This window comes from Coffea eugenioides, chromosome 6 (genome assembly GCF_003713205.1).
Source record: "Coffea eugenioides isolate CCC68of chromosome 6, Ceug_1.0, whole genome shotgun sequence".
Taxonomy (NCBI): Eukaryota; Viridiplantae; Streptophyta; class Magnoliopsida; order Gentianales; family Rubiaceae; genus Coffea; species Coffea eugenioides.
In genome coordinates this window covers 136,529-149,458 of record NC_040040.1, presented here as the reverse complement: position 1 = coordinate 149,458, position 12,930 = coordinate 136,529, and the positions used below count along the sequence as shown (strand labels likewise).

Genomic DNA, 12,930 nt, shown 5'->3' with positions numbered 1-12,930 from the left:
CAGTAATCCAAACCAGATCAGATTACCACATGTCCACACCAAAATATCCAAATCAGATCAGATTACAACATGTCCAACCCAAAATGTCCAAACCAATCAGATTATAACATGAAAAATTACATAAACAGCCACCAAGCAACATCAACTGTCCAAACCAGATCAGATTACAACATAAAAAATTACATAAACTGTCCCCAAGCAACATCAACGGACAACAGCCACCAAATTAGTCATTGAATGATTCAGGAAGTTCAACTTCTTCATATGTGATTGATTCGGCCACATCAAGTGATTCCTACAGAATAAAAGTATGAAAGTTAAAAAAGTCATCAAAATTAGAAATAAGGCAACTGTAACAACAACAAAAACATCCAATCAATTACTTACACGAGACTTATTCTTTAGGCCATGGAGACTGCGGATCCAATCATTGCCGCAAAGCAACATTTGCACCGTCTCAACCGACATAGAAGCTCTTCGATCATCAATTACTCTCCCTCCAGCACTGAAGGTAGATTCTGAAGCCACAGTGGTAACAGGAACGGAGAGTATATCGGCAGCCATCCTCGACAAGATGGGAAATCTCAATCTTTCTCCTTTCCACCAACCCAAAACATCCAGATTTGCCTTTGCATCACAAGCATACCTACTTTCCTCTAAATAAACATCTAAATCTGATTTTTCTGGTGGAGCCCTATCAATTTCACTCACATGCATGTGAAACTTTTCTTTGCCAGTTAAAACGGTGGGTGCAGTCATTTTCTGTTTCTTACTAGAAGAAGTAGAACCTTCATTTTGTCTCTTTTTTACAACCTGCCTTTGTTGTTCAGAATGGGAAACAACATGACAATCAACATATTCATTGTAAAGCTCATAAAGAATGTCTCTAATCTCAGCCATGAATCTAGGAGCTGCATCCTCACCATAAATCACCGGAAAAGCATGATTAATAAGGAACATTTTGTATCTCGGATCCAAAATTGCACCCAAAGATAGCAGCACATTACTTTCCCCCCAATACTTATCAAATTTAGCAGACATACTTCCAGCCATAGCCCGAATATGGTCAAAAGGATCAAGAGCTTTTTCATTTAAAAGCTCTTTAATCCTATAGAGCTCCACAAGAAAAATGTTAGATGTTGGATACTCAGACCCGGAAATCATATCAATGATTTCATGAAATATTCCTAGAAATTTGCACACTTCTTCCACTTTCATCCACTCAAAATCAGTAGGAACATAGTGAAATCCAGGGTCTATGTCTGCATATCTTGGAAAGACATCCTTGAACTCTAAACCTGAAGCTAACATCAAATAAGTGCTGTTCCACCTTGTTGGACAGTCCAAAATTAGTTTTCTAGAGGGCAACTGAAGCTGTTTTTTAATTTTGGCAAATTCAATAAGCCTAGATTCTGAATTGTTCAAGTATTTTATCCCTTCTCTAACAACATCAATCACACCACCAAGTTGACCAAGACCATCTTGCACTAAGAGATTAAGTATATGTGCACAACATCTAACATGAAAAATTTTTCCTCCAATACTTAATCTTTTTCTTAGAGAAAAATCCTCTCTAAGTCTCCTAATGCACACATCATTGTATGAAGCATTATCAACAGTTATGCTAGAAACCTTATTCTCAATCCCCCAATCAATGAAGCACTTACTTAGAGCATCAGCTATAATAACTCCAGTATGAGGAGGAGGAACATTGCAAAAATTCAATACACGCTTTTGAAGCACCCAATCAGAATCAATAAAATGACCAGTCACAACCATATATTGAATTTTTTGACCAGATTTCCACAAATCAGTTGTAATACTAATCCTACCAGGACCTTTCAACAATGATTTCAGCTTCCTTTTTTCAATTGTATAAGTACTCATACAATCTTCCTTAACAGTCTGCCGATTAATCTTTTTATAAAACGGAGAAACTGCTTTCATGAATTTGTTGAAAACTACATGCTCCATCATAGAAAATGGGTACTCATGTGCAAGAATCATGTGTGACGCAAGCTCTCTTACCTTGGCATGATCATACGAGAAATTTGTGATGGAAGTGATACCATCACTTCCACCTTCGGTGAATGAAAGCACTTGTTGCTTTTGTTTGCTTTGCTCCCCAATGGCCATCTTTCTTTGGAGGCAAGAAGTCAGGTGTCTCTTGTGCTGAGATGTGGCTCCGGTTGTACTCTTGGTGAAAAGCTCCTTGCAATGGTTGCACTTCACTTTGACCGTCCCATTATCTAGCACTACTTCAGTCATCTCATCCCATATGCTGGATTTCTTCTTCCTTTGCTTTTTCTCAAAAGGACCAGCTCCTCCATCTCCATCTACTTGCTGTCCTCCTTCATTGCCATCATCTTCTATTATTTCTATTTCTTCTTCACTCATTTCATCAGCTCTTTCTTCGTTGTAATTCAATTGTTCCACGTCTTCATTAGTTTGCTCCATCGCAGGACTTGATGATGAACCTTGAAATGAGTTGTACATTCCTTAATCAAAAACATTTAATAACCAATACAGATTCTGATTAGTTAAAACAGAATTTAGAATAAGATTTCTAAGAAATAAGGTCCAAAAGTAATAAAACAGATTTCAAAAAATAATGCCCACTTCAAGCTAATTTTAACATTTCTTTAACTTGTTCCTATCTCAATTCTCAAGCTTACATTCAGATTAATGAAATAACAGAGAAAAGCTCTTAAAAACTCTTAAAATGGCAATCCAAACAAGGGACAGTGATGAATTCCAGGGAAATACTGAATCCATAGTTCCAATTAGTTTGTGCATGGGGACAGTAATGAAAGGACAGTATAGTGGCTTTTCCAATAAATTAAATACAAATAGTGTCATCTGAAGATGGTACACAATTCACATGCACTCCAGTGGTCTGACTATAGTCTATAGCCAACCATCTCGAATGAAACTCAACCAGATCATCAGAAATAGAAAGCAAAGCAGTTTTTTACTAAACTAAGGAAACAGGAAAAACAAAAGCTGAGCATGGGCAATGAAAGATAATCTGCCTGATTTATTTTCAGAGAGACAAATATTTGCCATAATTCATTTTTCAAATTGAAATGGGAAGTCAGTCTACTTCTTTTGATTGGAAAGCATAGTGAGTAAAATTGCACCTTATTAGGCTCTATATCCAAATTTCAAAGTCCACTTGTCAAATGATCTTTTGAATATTACATTGCAGCAATTAGATACATTTCAAACTACAGAAACCTGTTTTGTATTGAAACAACTAGTTACCACTAATTACTTGGACAAAAAAGTTTTACGCAATCTTGGTGTGCCTTTTTTGGTCAAACCACAGAAATTGGTTATTGGACAAAGAGGTAGCAAAACAAGTGCATTAATTGGAGCAAATTGTTCAAAATGAAAGTGTTTAATAGAATTTATCACGAGAGAATAGTTTAGTGTTTTGATGAACTTTATAATCATTAAGATCTAAGACAAAAGGGTAGACCAAAAGCTTAAATGCATCACCATCCAAAAACAAAGGTATTGTAACACAACTTCTTCTAAGGGTGAACCTGAAAATTTTCAAATTCTCTGCCTAAAGTGCAACTGATCCAAATATAGGGGAGAACAAGAAACTTATTTCAAAAAAAAAAAAAAAGAAACTTATTTCCCAATGTATGCCAAACTACAGTACATGCCAATTACATAATAATAGGTTTTGTCTTTCCATTGTGCAACATGTGGAGGGTTTTGGAATTAGTCTAACAAACACCCTTTGGACCTCAATGGATGAGTTTCATGCCATGTCATGTATACGTGTATGTAGAATACAACATCTCACTATGAATTATCTGACAATACCTGTTGTTATCTGGCTGCAACTGCTTAATCTTTGTTTTCTTACAGGCTATATGCAGTGACACTGCTTAAATTTACGTTTAAATCCAAGTGGCACAAATGATCATGCCTAATTATAGACTCCAGAGCTTTAAATGTTTAACTGAAGACTTAATCTGACCCCATCACACCACTGAGTCCCTTACATCTATATTTCAACTTCACTACACCAAAATTTGACTCAGGAAGCCACACAACTCCAAATCAATATTCTCACCTGTACTCTGGGCAAGCAGAATAACAAAATCCAATAAGTGAAGAAGTGTAATATTGAACACTTTTGAGGAAGGAGATATGGTGGACAACAAAGTTGAACCAAAAAGGAACCGCCAAGAGAACTCAGCAATGTTCGATAAAGAGACTAACACTTCTTTAAATTTCTAATACAGATGAATTTTTTTTCAGAAAACAGAGCATTGGTGATGTACAGAGAAACATGAGTTACATCATTCAGCAAAAGTCAGCAATGGAACACAAAACATTCCACCTCAAACACGCATTTTACCCCCTAAGATATCAACATTAAGTGTAAGTATGCAGTGAAAAACAAAGAAAGAATCGGGTCACTACTTACCAGAATGGATGGAATCAGGGTATGGTAGAGGCCCCTGGCTCTACCGAGGTGGCTCCGTGTGGTTGCTCCGTATGGTGAGTCAGTGACGGTGGCAAGAATCAGGTGAGTTACTGGCCAAGGAAGGAATTCAGTCGCTTGATTCAGTGGGCTGCTTTTGTCAGGAGGGTGCGGTTGCGGCTGCAGGTGTGGAACGGGAAAACGAAATAGAGGAAATGGGGTGCGGCTACAGAATGGAGGATGGAGGCTGCGGGGTGGGGTGAGAATGGAGGCTGCGGTCAGTGCGGTGAGAATGGAGGATGGCACTTGGCGGTGAGAACTGAGAAGGGAGGCTGCGGGGAAGAGGGGTGAGAATGGAGGCTGGCGGTGAGAATGCAGAAAGGGGAAAAGAAAAAATTAGGAGAATGGAGACTGGCGGTGAGAATGGAGGCTGCGGGGTGGGGTGAGAATGGAGGCTGCGGTCAGTGCGGTGAGAATGGAGGATGGCGCTTGGCGGTGAGAAGGGAGGCTGCGAGGAATGGGGTGCGGCTGCGGGTGCGGGGCGACGGCTCTGGCCTGTGGGATGGGAAAATGAAATAGAGGAAATGAGGAATTAGGGCTACAGGCTACAGCAGACGGGAGATGACTTAGTGTACGGTGTTACCACATACACGCTGAAATGACGAAAATGCCCCTATCGTTCGAGCCTACCGAGCCTATACGAGCCGAGCAGGATCGGCTCGTTAAATAAACGAGTACTCATTAGAGCTCGAGCTCGGCTCGTTTCTCTCTGTTAACGAGCCGAGCCGAGCCCTTATCGAGCCGGGTCGAGCTCGGCTCGCGAGCTGCCCGGTTCGATTAACAGCTCTACTCACTGCAGGTCTGCATGATTTTTTTTTTTCCCGCTCTTATCCAAGCCACGCCTTACCACTCCCACTGGCTTTTTACTCTGGAGTCACTGCCCAGCCGAACCATCGGCTCTGATACCACTTGTTGGGCTTTGAGAGTGCCAAATTCGGGGAGAATTTAACCATGAGTTAGAATGGGAACCACAACCATGGATTTGACACCACATTCAACCCAAAACGTTAAGTCATTGGATCTATGGATCATTCCCACTTATATGCTCCTCATACTACTCATCTCTTTCCGATGTGGGACATTGATTCACACTTGATATCCCAACAATAATTAGAATAGGATTTGTGGTTATGTTTCTCTATTTAAGGACCTGGAGTTCTAAGTTTGTAGTTGCGAAAAATTAGTAGATTGAAGTAGAATATTTTGTTTCCTCCCGACGCCGTCCCTTTCTTATTGTTTATTATTTATAAGATTTTAATGTTATTTCTTTGTAAGATTTTAATGTTACTTCTGTTGTGTGATTTTTTGTACTAATACTGCTTCGTTTGAAAATCCATGTAGGGATTTCTTCTATACTGTTTGATTTGTTCTTTTGGTCTTTGCTACTTTTTATTTATGGTATAACACCATTTTGCATTATAAATCATAAAAAGTTCGTGTATTTTTTCTATTGGTAATAAAAGTTTGTTTATCGTGGAATGCAAGAAATCTTGCCATTTGCTGCCTCTGTTAAAATCCAGGGCATTTTTTTTTTTTTTTTGAAAATGCTTCTGAAAATCTGTCAAAGTTGTTCTTTGCACTATAATACAATAATGGTATTTCGTGCCTCATTATACTGACTTTTGTGAATAGAAAATGAAGTTTTTTTTTTAATTTTATTTCCATACTTCAATATTATCAAACTTGCCCTTACTAAATTCATTTAATGCAGTATAGTATGAAAAAATGATAATAGACATGGTAAAAATTTCAATGATCTCCAAATTGGAGATTGGTTGGAAGGTCTCATAGTTCCTTTTTATTCATTTATTATTATTATTTTTTTTTCTTGGAACGAGTTTGATCAAAAGGTAATATTAATACACAGATGATTGCTAAGCAAGATCAAAAGTTCCAAATATTAGCAATTTCATGGGTAACAACATATTTGTATGTATTGTGATTTTTATTTTCATATAAAAAGAATAATTTCCAAAGAAAATATTTTATAAGTAAAATTATTCTTGAGACGCAGATGACCATAAAACTTCACATACAAAATAAAGATGGTAGCAAATAGTGCATAGATAAATATGAATGCTAGTTCATCAGCTAAATTGCTTCTTCAATATCTTGAGAATCAAAAGAGCCATATTAAAATTCTTCCCATACTTCATTCATTGTAAGTATCAATTAGCTGAAAAACCTAAGCAAAACAGGTACATATATAATATGGATTAATCTTCTGAACAAGGAAAAATAATTAAGGAAAAATCGTTCATGTGACGGCCCCACCTCCCCCTGGGCGTACCCTAGGGTTTAGCGGACCGCCTGTCCAGCTCTCGTCAGGACTCACTCACTCATAGTTCAAGAAAAAAAATAACGCACATCCATAGAAAATAAACAACACAGCCACTTCAACTTAATATATACATTGATACTCAAAATCAGATACAAAACTTCTACACACCAAAATACTTCAAAATTTTTACAATTCGAGTACAATCAACCCTAGTCGGGTACTAGCGTGAGTACAATATCAAAAATCAAAATAACTAGACTACGCTAGTCGGTATACGTCTCACGCCTCGCTCGTACCCCCTGTAAGGAAAACAAATGACGTGGAATGAGCTAAAAGCCCAGTGAGATTCCAAATAGCAAGTTAACCCTTATTTAAAAATGCAAGTATCGCGTAGCAAAGTAATGAGCATGAATAGTTCATAAAAGTGAGCAATAATACTTCAAGTAGCAAATCTCAAAGTGAGCGAGTGTAAAAGTTTTTCAAAAGAAACAATAATCCAATAAACAATAATCACTCCAAAGTATAAGGATACGGATGGCTCTCAGGAGCCAAATTCCCATTGCATCACCAGAGTTTGATCAAGTAATAGTTGACATTCCGTCAACCTTCAAGTAAGTAACCAATCCAGTAGAGCACCACTTACACTACTCTCCGTCCACCATTCACACCCCCTACTGGGCCTAAAATCCTCAATAAATATTGGTGGTAATACTCGAGTATGCCGATTAGGCGAGGAGATAACACTACACTCGACATCACTAACTACCCATGGTTCGTTATCTAATCGACCAAACCCTTGCCGGCTCGACTCGATTAACTAGCCAGTGGGGTTTGGGGTCCCCAAAAAAGTCGATGAGGTAACACTCCAATCGACTGAATTAAAATAAAAGTATGGAGACGGGAATGAGAGGCACCTCCCACTCGGATAGAGTATGGTACATACTGCCGCTCCACACTTACAAATCAATTACAAGTATATCAAGTTAATTGCAACAATAAACAAGTAGATATCATATTAAGGCAAGTGCGATAAAGTACACCCTTGTCCGATCAACAAATTTCGTATCATGTATTTTCATGGATCAAGTATTAAAACAAGTGTCCAGTTCAACCAGATATTTGGAAGCACTCACCAAAAGATGCGGTACCTTTACAAGTTACGTTCGGGTATTACTCCGTGTGTGTGGAGTTCAAATCTGCGATAAAACATTGTTTAAGAGCTTTTGAAAGTAATTAAGGTTCGAAACTTAAACGTTTCGTTTAACAAGAATCACATAATTGAAACTTATTTGTAGAATATTTGTAAACTCATGCTCGCTCTTAAAATTTTCAAACTTGGAAACAACTATACTTTGAAATACCATTTGGGTCGACGAAATGGCGAAAAAGTATTTCTATTAGTCATAAATTTCATTTTTTTCAAGGGTACAAGGTCGGCCAAGTTCTAACTTATATATCTCGATAAAAGAAGGTGCAATATCTTAGATGGTTCAAGTGGCATTCGCTCTCAAACCTTACTCAAGTCACAAGCATATTTACCTAGTTTTCGAGCGTAAATTTGGGCAGCACGCCCTTTGTATTTACCTATTTTCCAGCCATTTATGGCTTCATTCTTTTCCTCAATCAACCCAAAGTTACACACAACATAATCTCATTTCATTAGCCGTCCAAATAGGCTCAAGGTCATACAAGTACGAAATCAAGCTAAGAACATGTGCGGAAATGAAGTTTAAGTTAGGAAACAAAAGGCAGATTTGACGTTGTTTTGCGTAACGGACACAACCGGAGCTACGCTTATCGGATTAGGGTGAAACTTATACCATTTCGAAGCTAAGACAGAGAGCTACAACTTTGATGAAGAGAGCTACAACTTTGATGAAGACCACTCGGTCCAGTTCGTAGTGTAGCTAGGTCAAAATTTCAAATTATAGAACCTGAATCTCACACTCGGGCTACTTAACCGTACTATACGTAAATGACAATAACTCAAGCTACCAAAGTCCAATAAAGGTGATTCCAAGGATGTTGGAAAGTTAAGACATAGCACTACAACTTTCATGTTTTGGACAAATGCTAAATCAGTACGGATCATGGTGAACAGACACGGTTAGTGTTGCGAAATATCAAAATTGTCCATTGGACTAAACCTATGAGAGTCAGGGGTATTTTTGTCTTTTCACAGGATACATTGCTCCGATTGAGTTGAAATTTTGTAGGAAACTATAAAATATCATTCTCTACAACTTTCATGTTTTATATTAAGCCTAATTCGGCCTCTAACATACTTAAATGGAACCGGGCAGAACTGAAGCTACAATTTCCAGAAATCTGAAATTTTGCTACATCAGGCTATAATTCACATTTTTACCTTAAAACCACCACTACTTTCTCCTTTACAAGATTATATACCATATAGATACATCATACAACACCTAACCCACAAGAAACCCTAACTCAAAAGTCATCCATCTAATCATCAAAATCACTTGGAACAAGCATCACAAGCACAATACTAACATTAATACCCAACTTAATCATGATTAATGGAGAAAGAAAGGTTGATCAGCCATTATACCTCAAGACAAGAGCTTGCAAGAATGATCCTCCACCTTTCCTTGAAATTTTTTGTTCCTTAAGCTTCCCAAGCTTCCAAGCTAGTGATTGATCGGCTTAGTTTTTCTTGTTTGCACTAAAAAGGTTAGATTCAAGGTTGAAGATGGAAAACTCTCTTCACTCTTCTCCCTCTCCTTACTCTCAGCTGACCAGAAAAAAAATGAGGAAGAATGAGCTCAAATGGAAGATAAGAAGGCAAGACAAAAGGTTGGTCAAGGAACCATAGGTGGTTGACACTTGTCATCACCAAAACCAACTAAAATTTTGTTTTCTTTTCCTTGCATTTTGGCCACATATTTCGGTTATATGGCTGAGGATGAGGGGGATATTTTGCAAAAATATCAAGAGTATGTGGTGGTAGGGAAGTGGTGGTCAAGTGGTGTGTTCAATCGGTAGTGATCGATATCCGTCGGTTCGAGCCGATTTTCCTTAAATCGCATATACTAGGGTTTTTATCTTATAATCACTAACTTATTATTATCACTTCTAATCATATAATATTTTCTCATCCAAAAGTCACTCTTACCTACCAAATTTGATCCTCACTCCGTACCAAATAATCACACTACGAAAAAAACGTGAAAACCCTAATTCGCGCTAATTTGAAAACGAAAAGAGAAAACCCTTACTTCTATATTCATTTGCACTTATTGTGGAGTGATTGGGTAGTAGGGCTAGTATAAAAGAATAATTTCCAAATAAAAGGGAATTTTTTAAAGAAAAATATAAGGAATTTGCAAGTCCTCACAGTTCAAAACGTTCCTCACATTTTGTAAAATGACTTTTCTTGTCCCTCATTTTTAAAAGTGTTTACGTCCCTTACAAATTCATTTTAATCAAATTTGGTCCCTACCTAGGTTTCCGACTAGTTTTTTGTCGGAATCCATCACGTGCCTTGCACGTGATTATTTTTTAAGGGCAAATTTGTCCAATTAATTTTACATAATTCTATCCAAAGTCCCTCATATTTTACAAAATGAATTTTTTTGTCCCTCACATTTCACAAAATGAATTTTTTCATCATTCACATTTTACAAAATGAATTTTTTTATCCCTCATTAATCATGTATATGAATAGTTTTTTCTAAATCCATGTATGTATCTATTTAATTTCACTTGAATAATACGAATAGCATATGTACAACTACTTAGTCTATTTAGATGAAATCAAATAATTTGAACATTGTCGAGTGTTTATATCAAATTAGATTTGGACAAAAAAATCAAAGGAAAAGTATGACAAAAAGAAGTAAGTAATTGGCACTTTCAAATTTTAGGACAATCACAAGGCAAATAATTCAATTGTTGGTCTTCAAAGGTTGCGAGTAGAAACTTCAGATTTAAACCGCAATTCGATAGCATGACTATATAATTCGAGTTAGAACCCATTAATTAAATACCCTTAGTAGACAACTCAATAAATGAATTATTACTAAAAGAGAAAAGCCCACAAATTTTGAACAAATTCACATGGTGAAATCAAATAGATATATACATGGGTTTAAAATAAAATTATTAGTTTTAAACCCATGTATATATCTATTAAATAGCATGTGTACAATTACAATTAATCTATTTAGGTAAAATCAAATAGAAATATATTACATACTATTCGTATTATTCAAATGAAATCAAATATATACATACGTGGATTAAAAAAATTATTCATACACATGGTCAATGAGGGATAACAAATTTATTTTATGAAATGTGAGGGATGAAAAAATTCATTTTGTGAAATGTGAAGGACTATGGATTGAATCATGTAAAATTTGATTTGATAATTTTGCCCCTAAAAAATAATCACGTGCAAGGCACGTGATGGATTCTGACTAAAAACTAGTCGGAAATCTAGGTAGGAACCGAATTTGATCAATGTAAATTTGTAAGGAATGTAATATTACACTTTTAAAAGTAAGGGATGAAAACCATTATTTTGTAAAATATGAGTGATGTTTAAGAGATTTTCCCAATAATTAACTGCTAAAATTGCTGTTATATAATGGACTGGGCCCAGCTTCATCACACTTCAAGCTGAGTAAAATCAGAAAACCGGAAGCATTTTCTCCTTCGGCTCAGTCTCACCTAAATGTCAATCCCAGTAGAATTGGGCTAAACTACCAGCGTCCATCCTGTTTAGCCCAGTTATAGAATCCTTTAATTTGACAAATCTAATGCTTACACAAGGGTTATAACTGCTAGGGCATAAACGATAGTGTTCAAATTTATTTGTTTATTTTAATGAGTTTAAGATTTGAGTTGATTTCAAATAAATATTTATTGAATTGAGCTCGAGCAACTTGAATTTGTCTGTATGTGTGTGTGTGTCTATAAATATATATATATATATATATATATATAATCTTTTTTGTGTAACTGAAAGATCTTAAATCTAGGATCTCTCAATTATACTTCCTTCTCTCGTACCACCCAAATCGAACTCAAATGTTTAGGGAACAAAAAATGAATCAAAGTCAAACAAATTCTTATCAAATCGAACTTGATTCAAATATTGAGTAATTTAGTTAGTCTTTCAAACTTGTAATGATTCTTTATCCATCATTGTCTAAGACCATGTTCGCTCATTCTTCCAAAAAATTAAAAAGACAGTTGAACTTTTTGGTAGCCAATAATGAAATTAAATGCACTTGAAAACATACCCCTAGTGTTGAAGAATTCAATTTTGACCTTTTCCACTTTTTAATTGTTGGGCAATTCGTAAACGAATCATATTTGGAATGCTTTACAATGAAATCAAAGTATAACCACAAGCTACGGGAACATCAGTTACATCACCATAACATCAGGAGTTCACGGACTCATAACTATTATTGTCTGTGTTTACAAATTTCAGCATTTGTCTTTCAGAAGTTAAAATAAGCTAATTTCTTTGAACTCACAACATGTTGAGCCACTGCCATATCGAATAAAATTTTTTTCTATCCTTTACTGATTAAAGGGAAAAAAAGGGTTTAGAATGATGTTAATTGTAATCGTTACTCTATTCTAAGTTCGGGATCTGTAACAAAACAGTTTTTTGCTATTCATAATGAATCTTACAAATTGTCTATCAATATATAATTTGAGAATGCCTCCGCGTGAATGGTCCAGCGGTAGCACCTCCCACTGGTGACCACTTGGTCCCAAAAACGAGTTTCTGCTCTGCTGGATTCCTCCGCGCACTTATCGTGCTTGGGTCGGGTTGGGGCGCCGGACCCGGGCCGCAGGGGATTAGTCGGGCCCCGTAAGGAAATATTAATCACGATGTATATACACGTGTATGCCTTCGCGCATGAGTATTACTTTTAAAAGAAAATTTAGCGAAAAAGGAATGCGATTTAAGAAGCAGAGAGAGGACCGAGAAATTATAACCCAAAAATTTTAAATTTTGAAATGTCAATTTTAATTTCTAAATCAAGACTTCTTCGACTCGTGACTAGTCAAAGGTTAGATATTATTTTGTACTAATGGGCCTATTGACTTGCTCTCGGTGACACTATCGGGTTTGCCTTTAGCCTATGCCAAAGGCTTC

General features: G+C 36.5%; 1 protein-coding gene across 1 annotated transcript; it reads right to left on the bottom strand.

The window, feature by feature from the left end:
• Positions 1–226: 226 nt before the first annotated feature.
• Positions 227–2,457, bottom strand: LOC113776264 (zinc finger BED domain-containing protein RICESLEEPER 2-like). The gene is made up of 2 exons (XM_027321381.1): positions 388–2,457; positions 227–295 (listed from the first exon to the last, which is right to left on the bottom strand). Exons 1-2 carry the CDS (start codon positions 2,455–2,457, stop codon positions 227–229), a joined length of 2,139 nt encoding a protein of 712 aa, XP_027177182.1.
• Between the last annotated feature and the right edge of the window lie 10,473 nt (positions 2,458–12,930).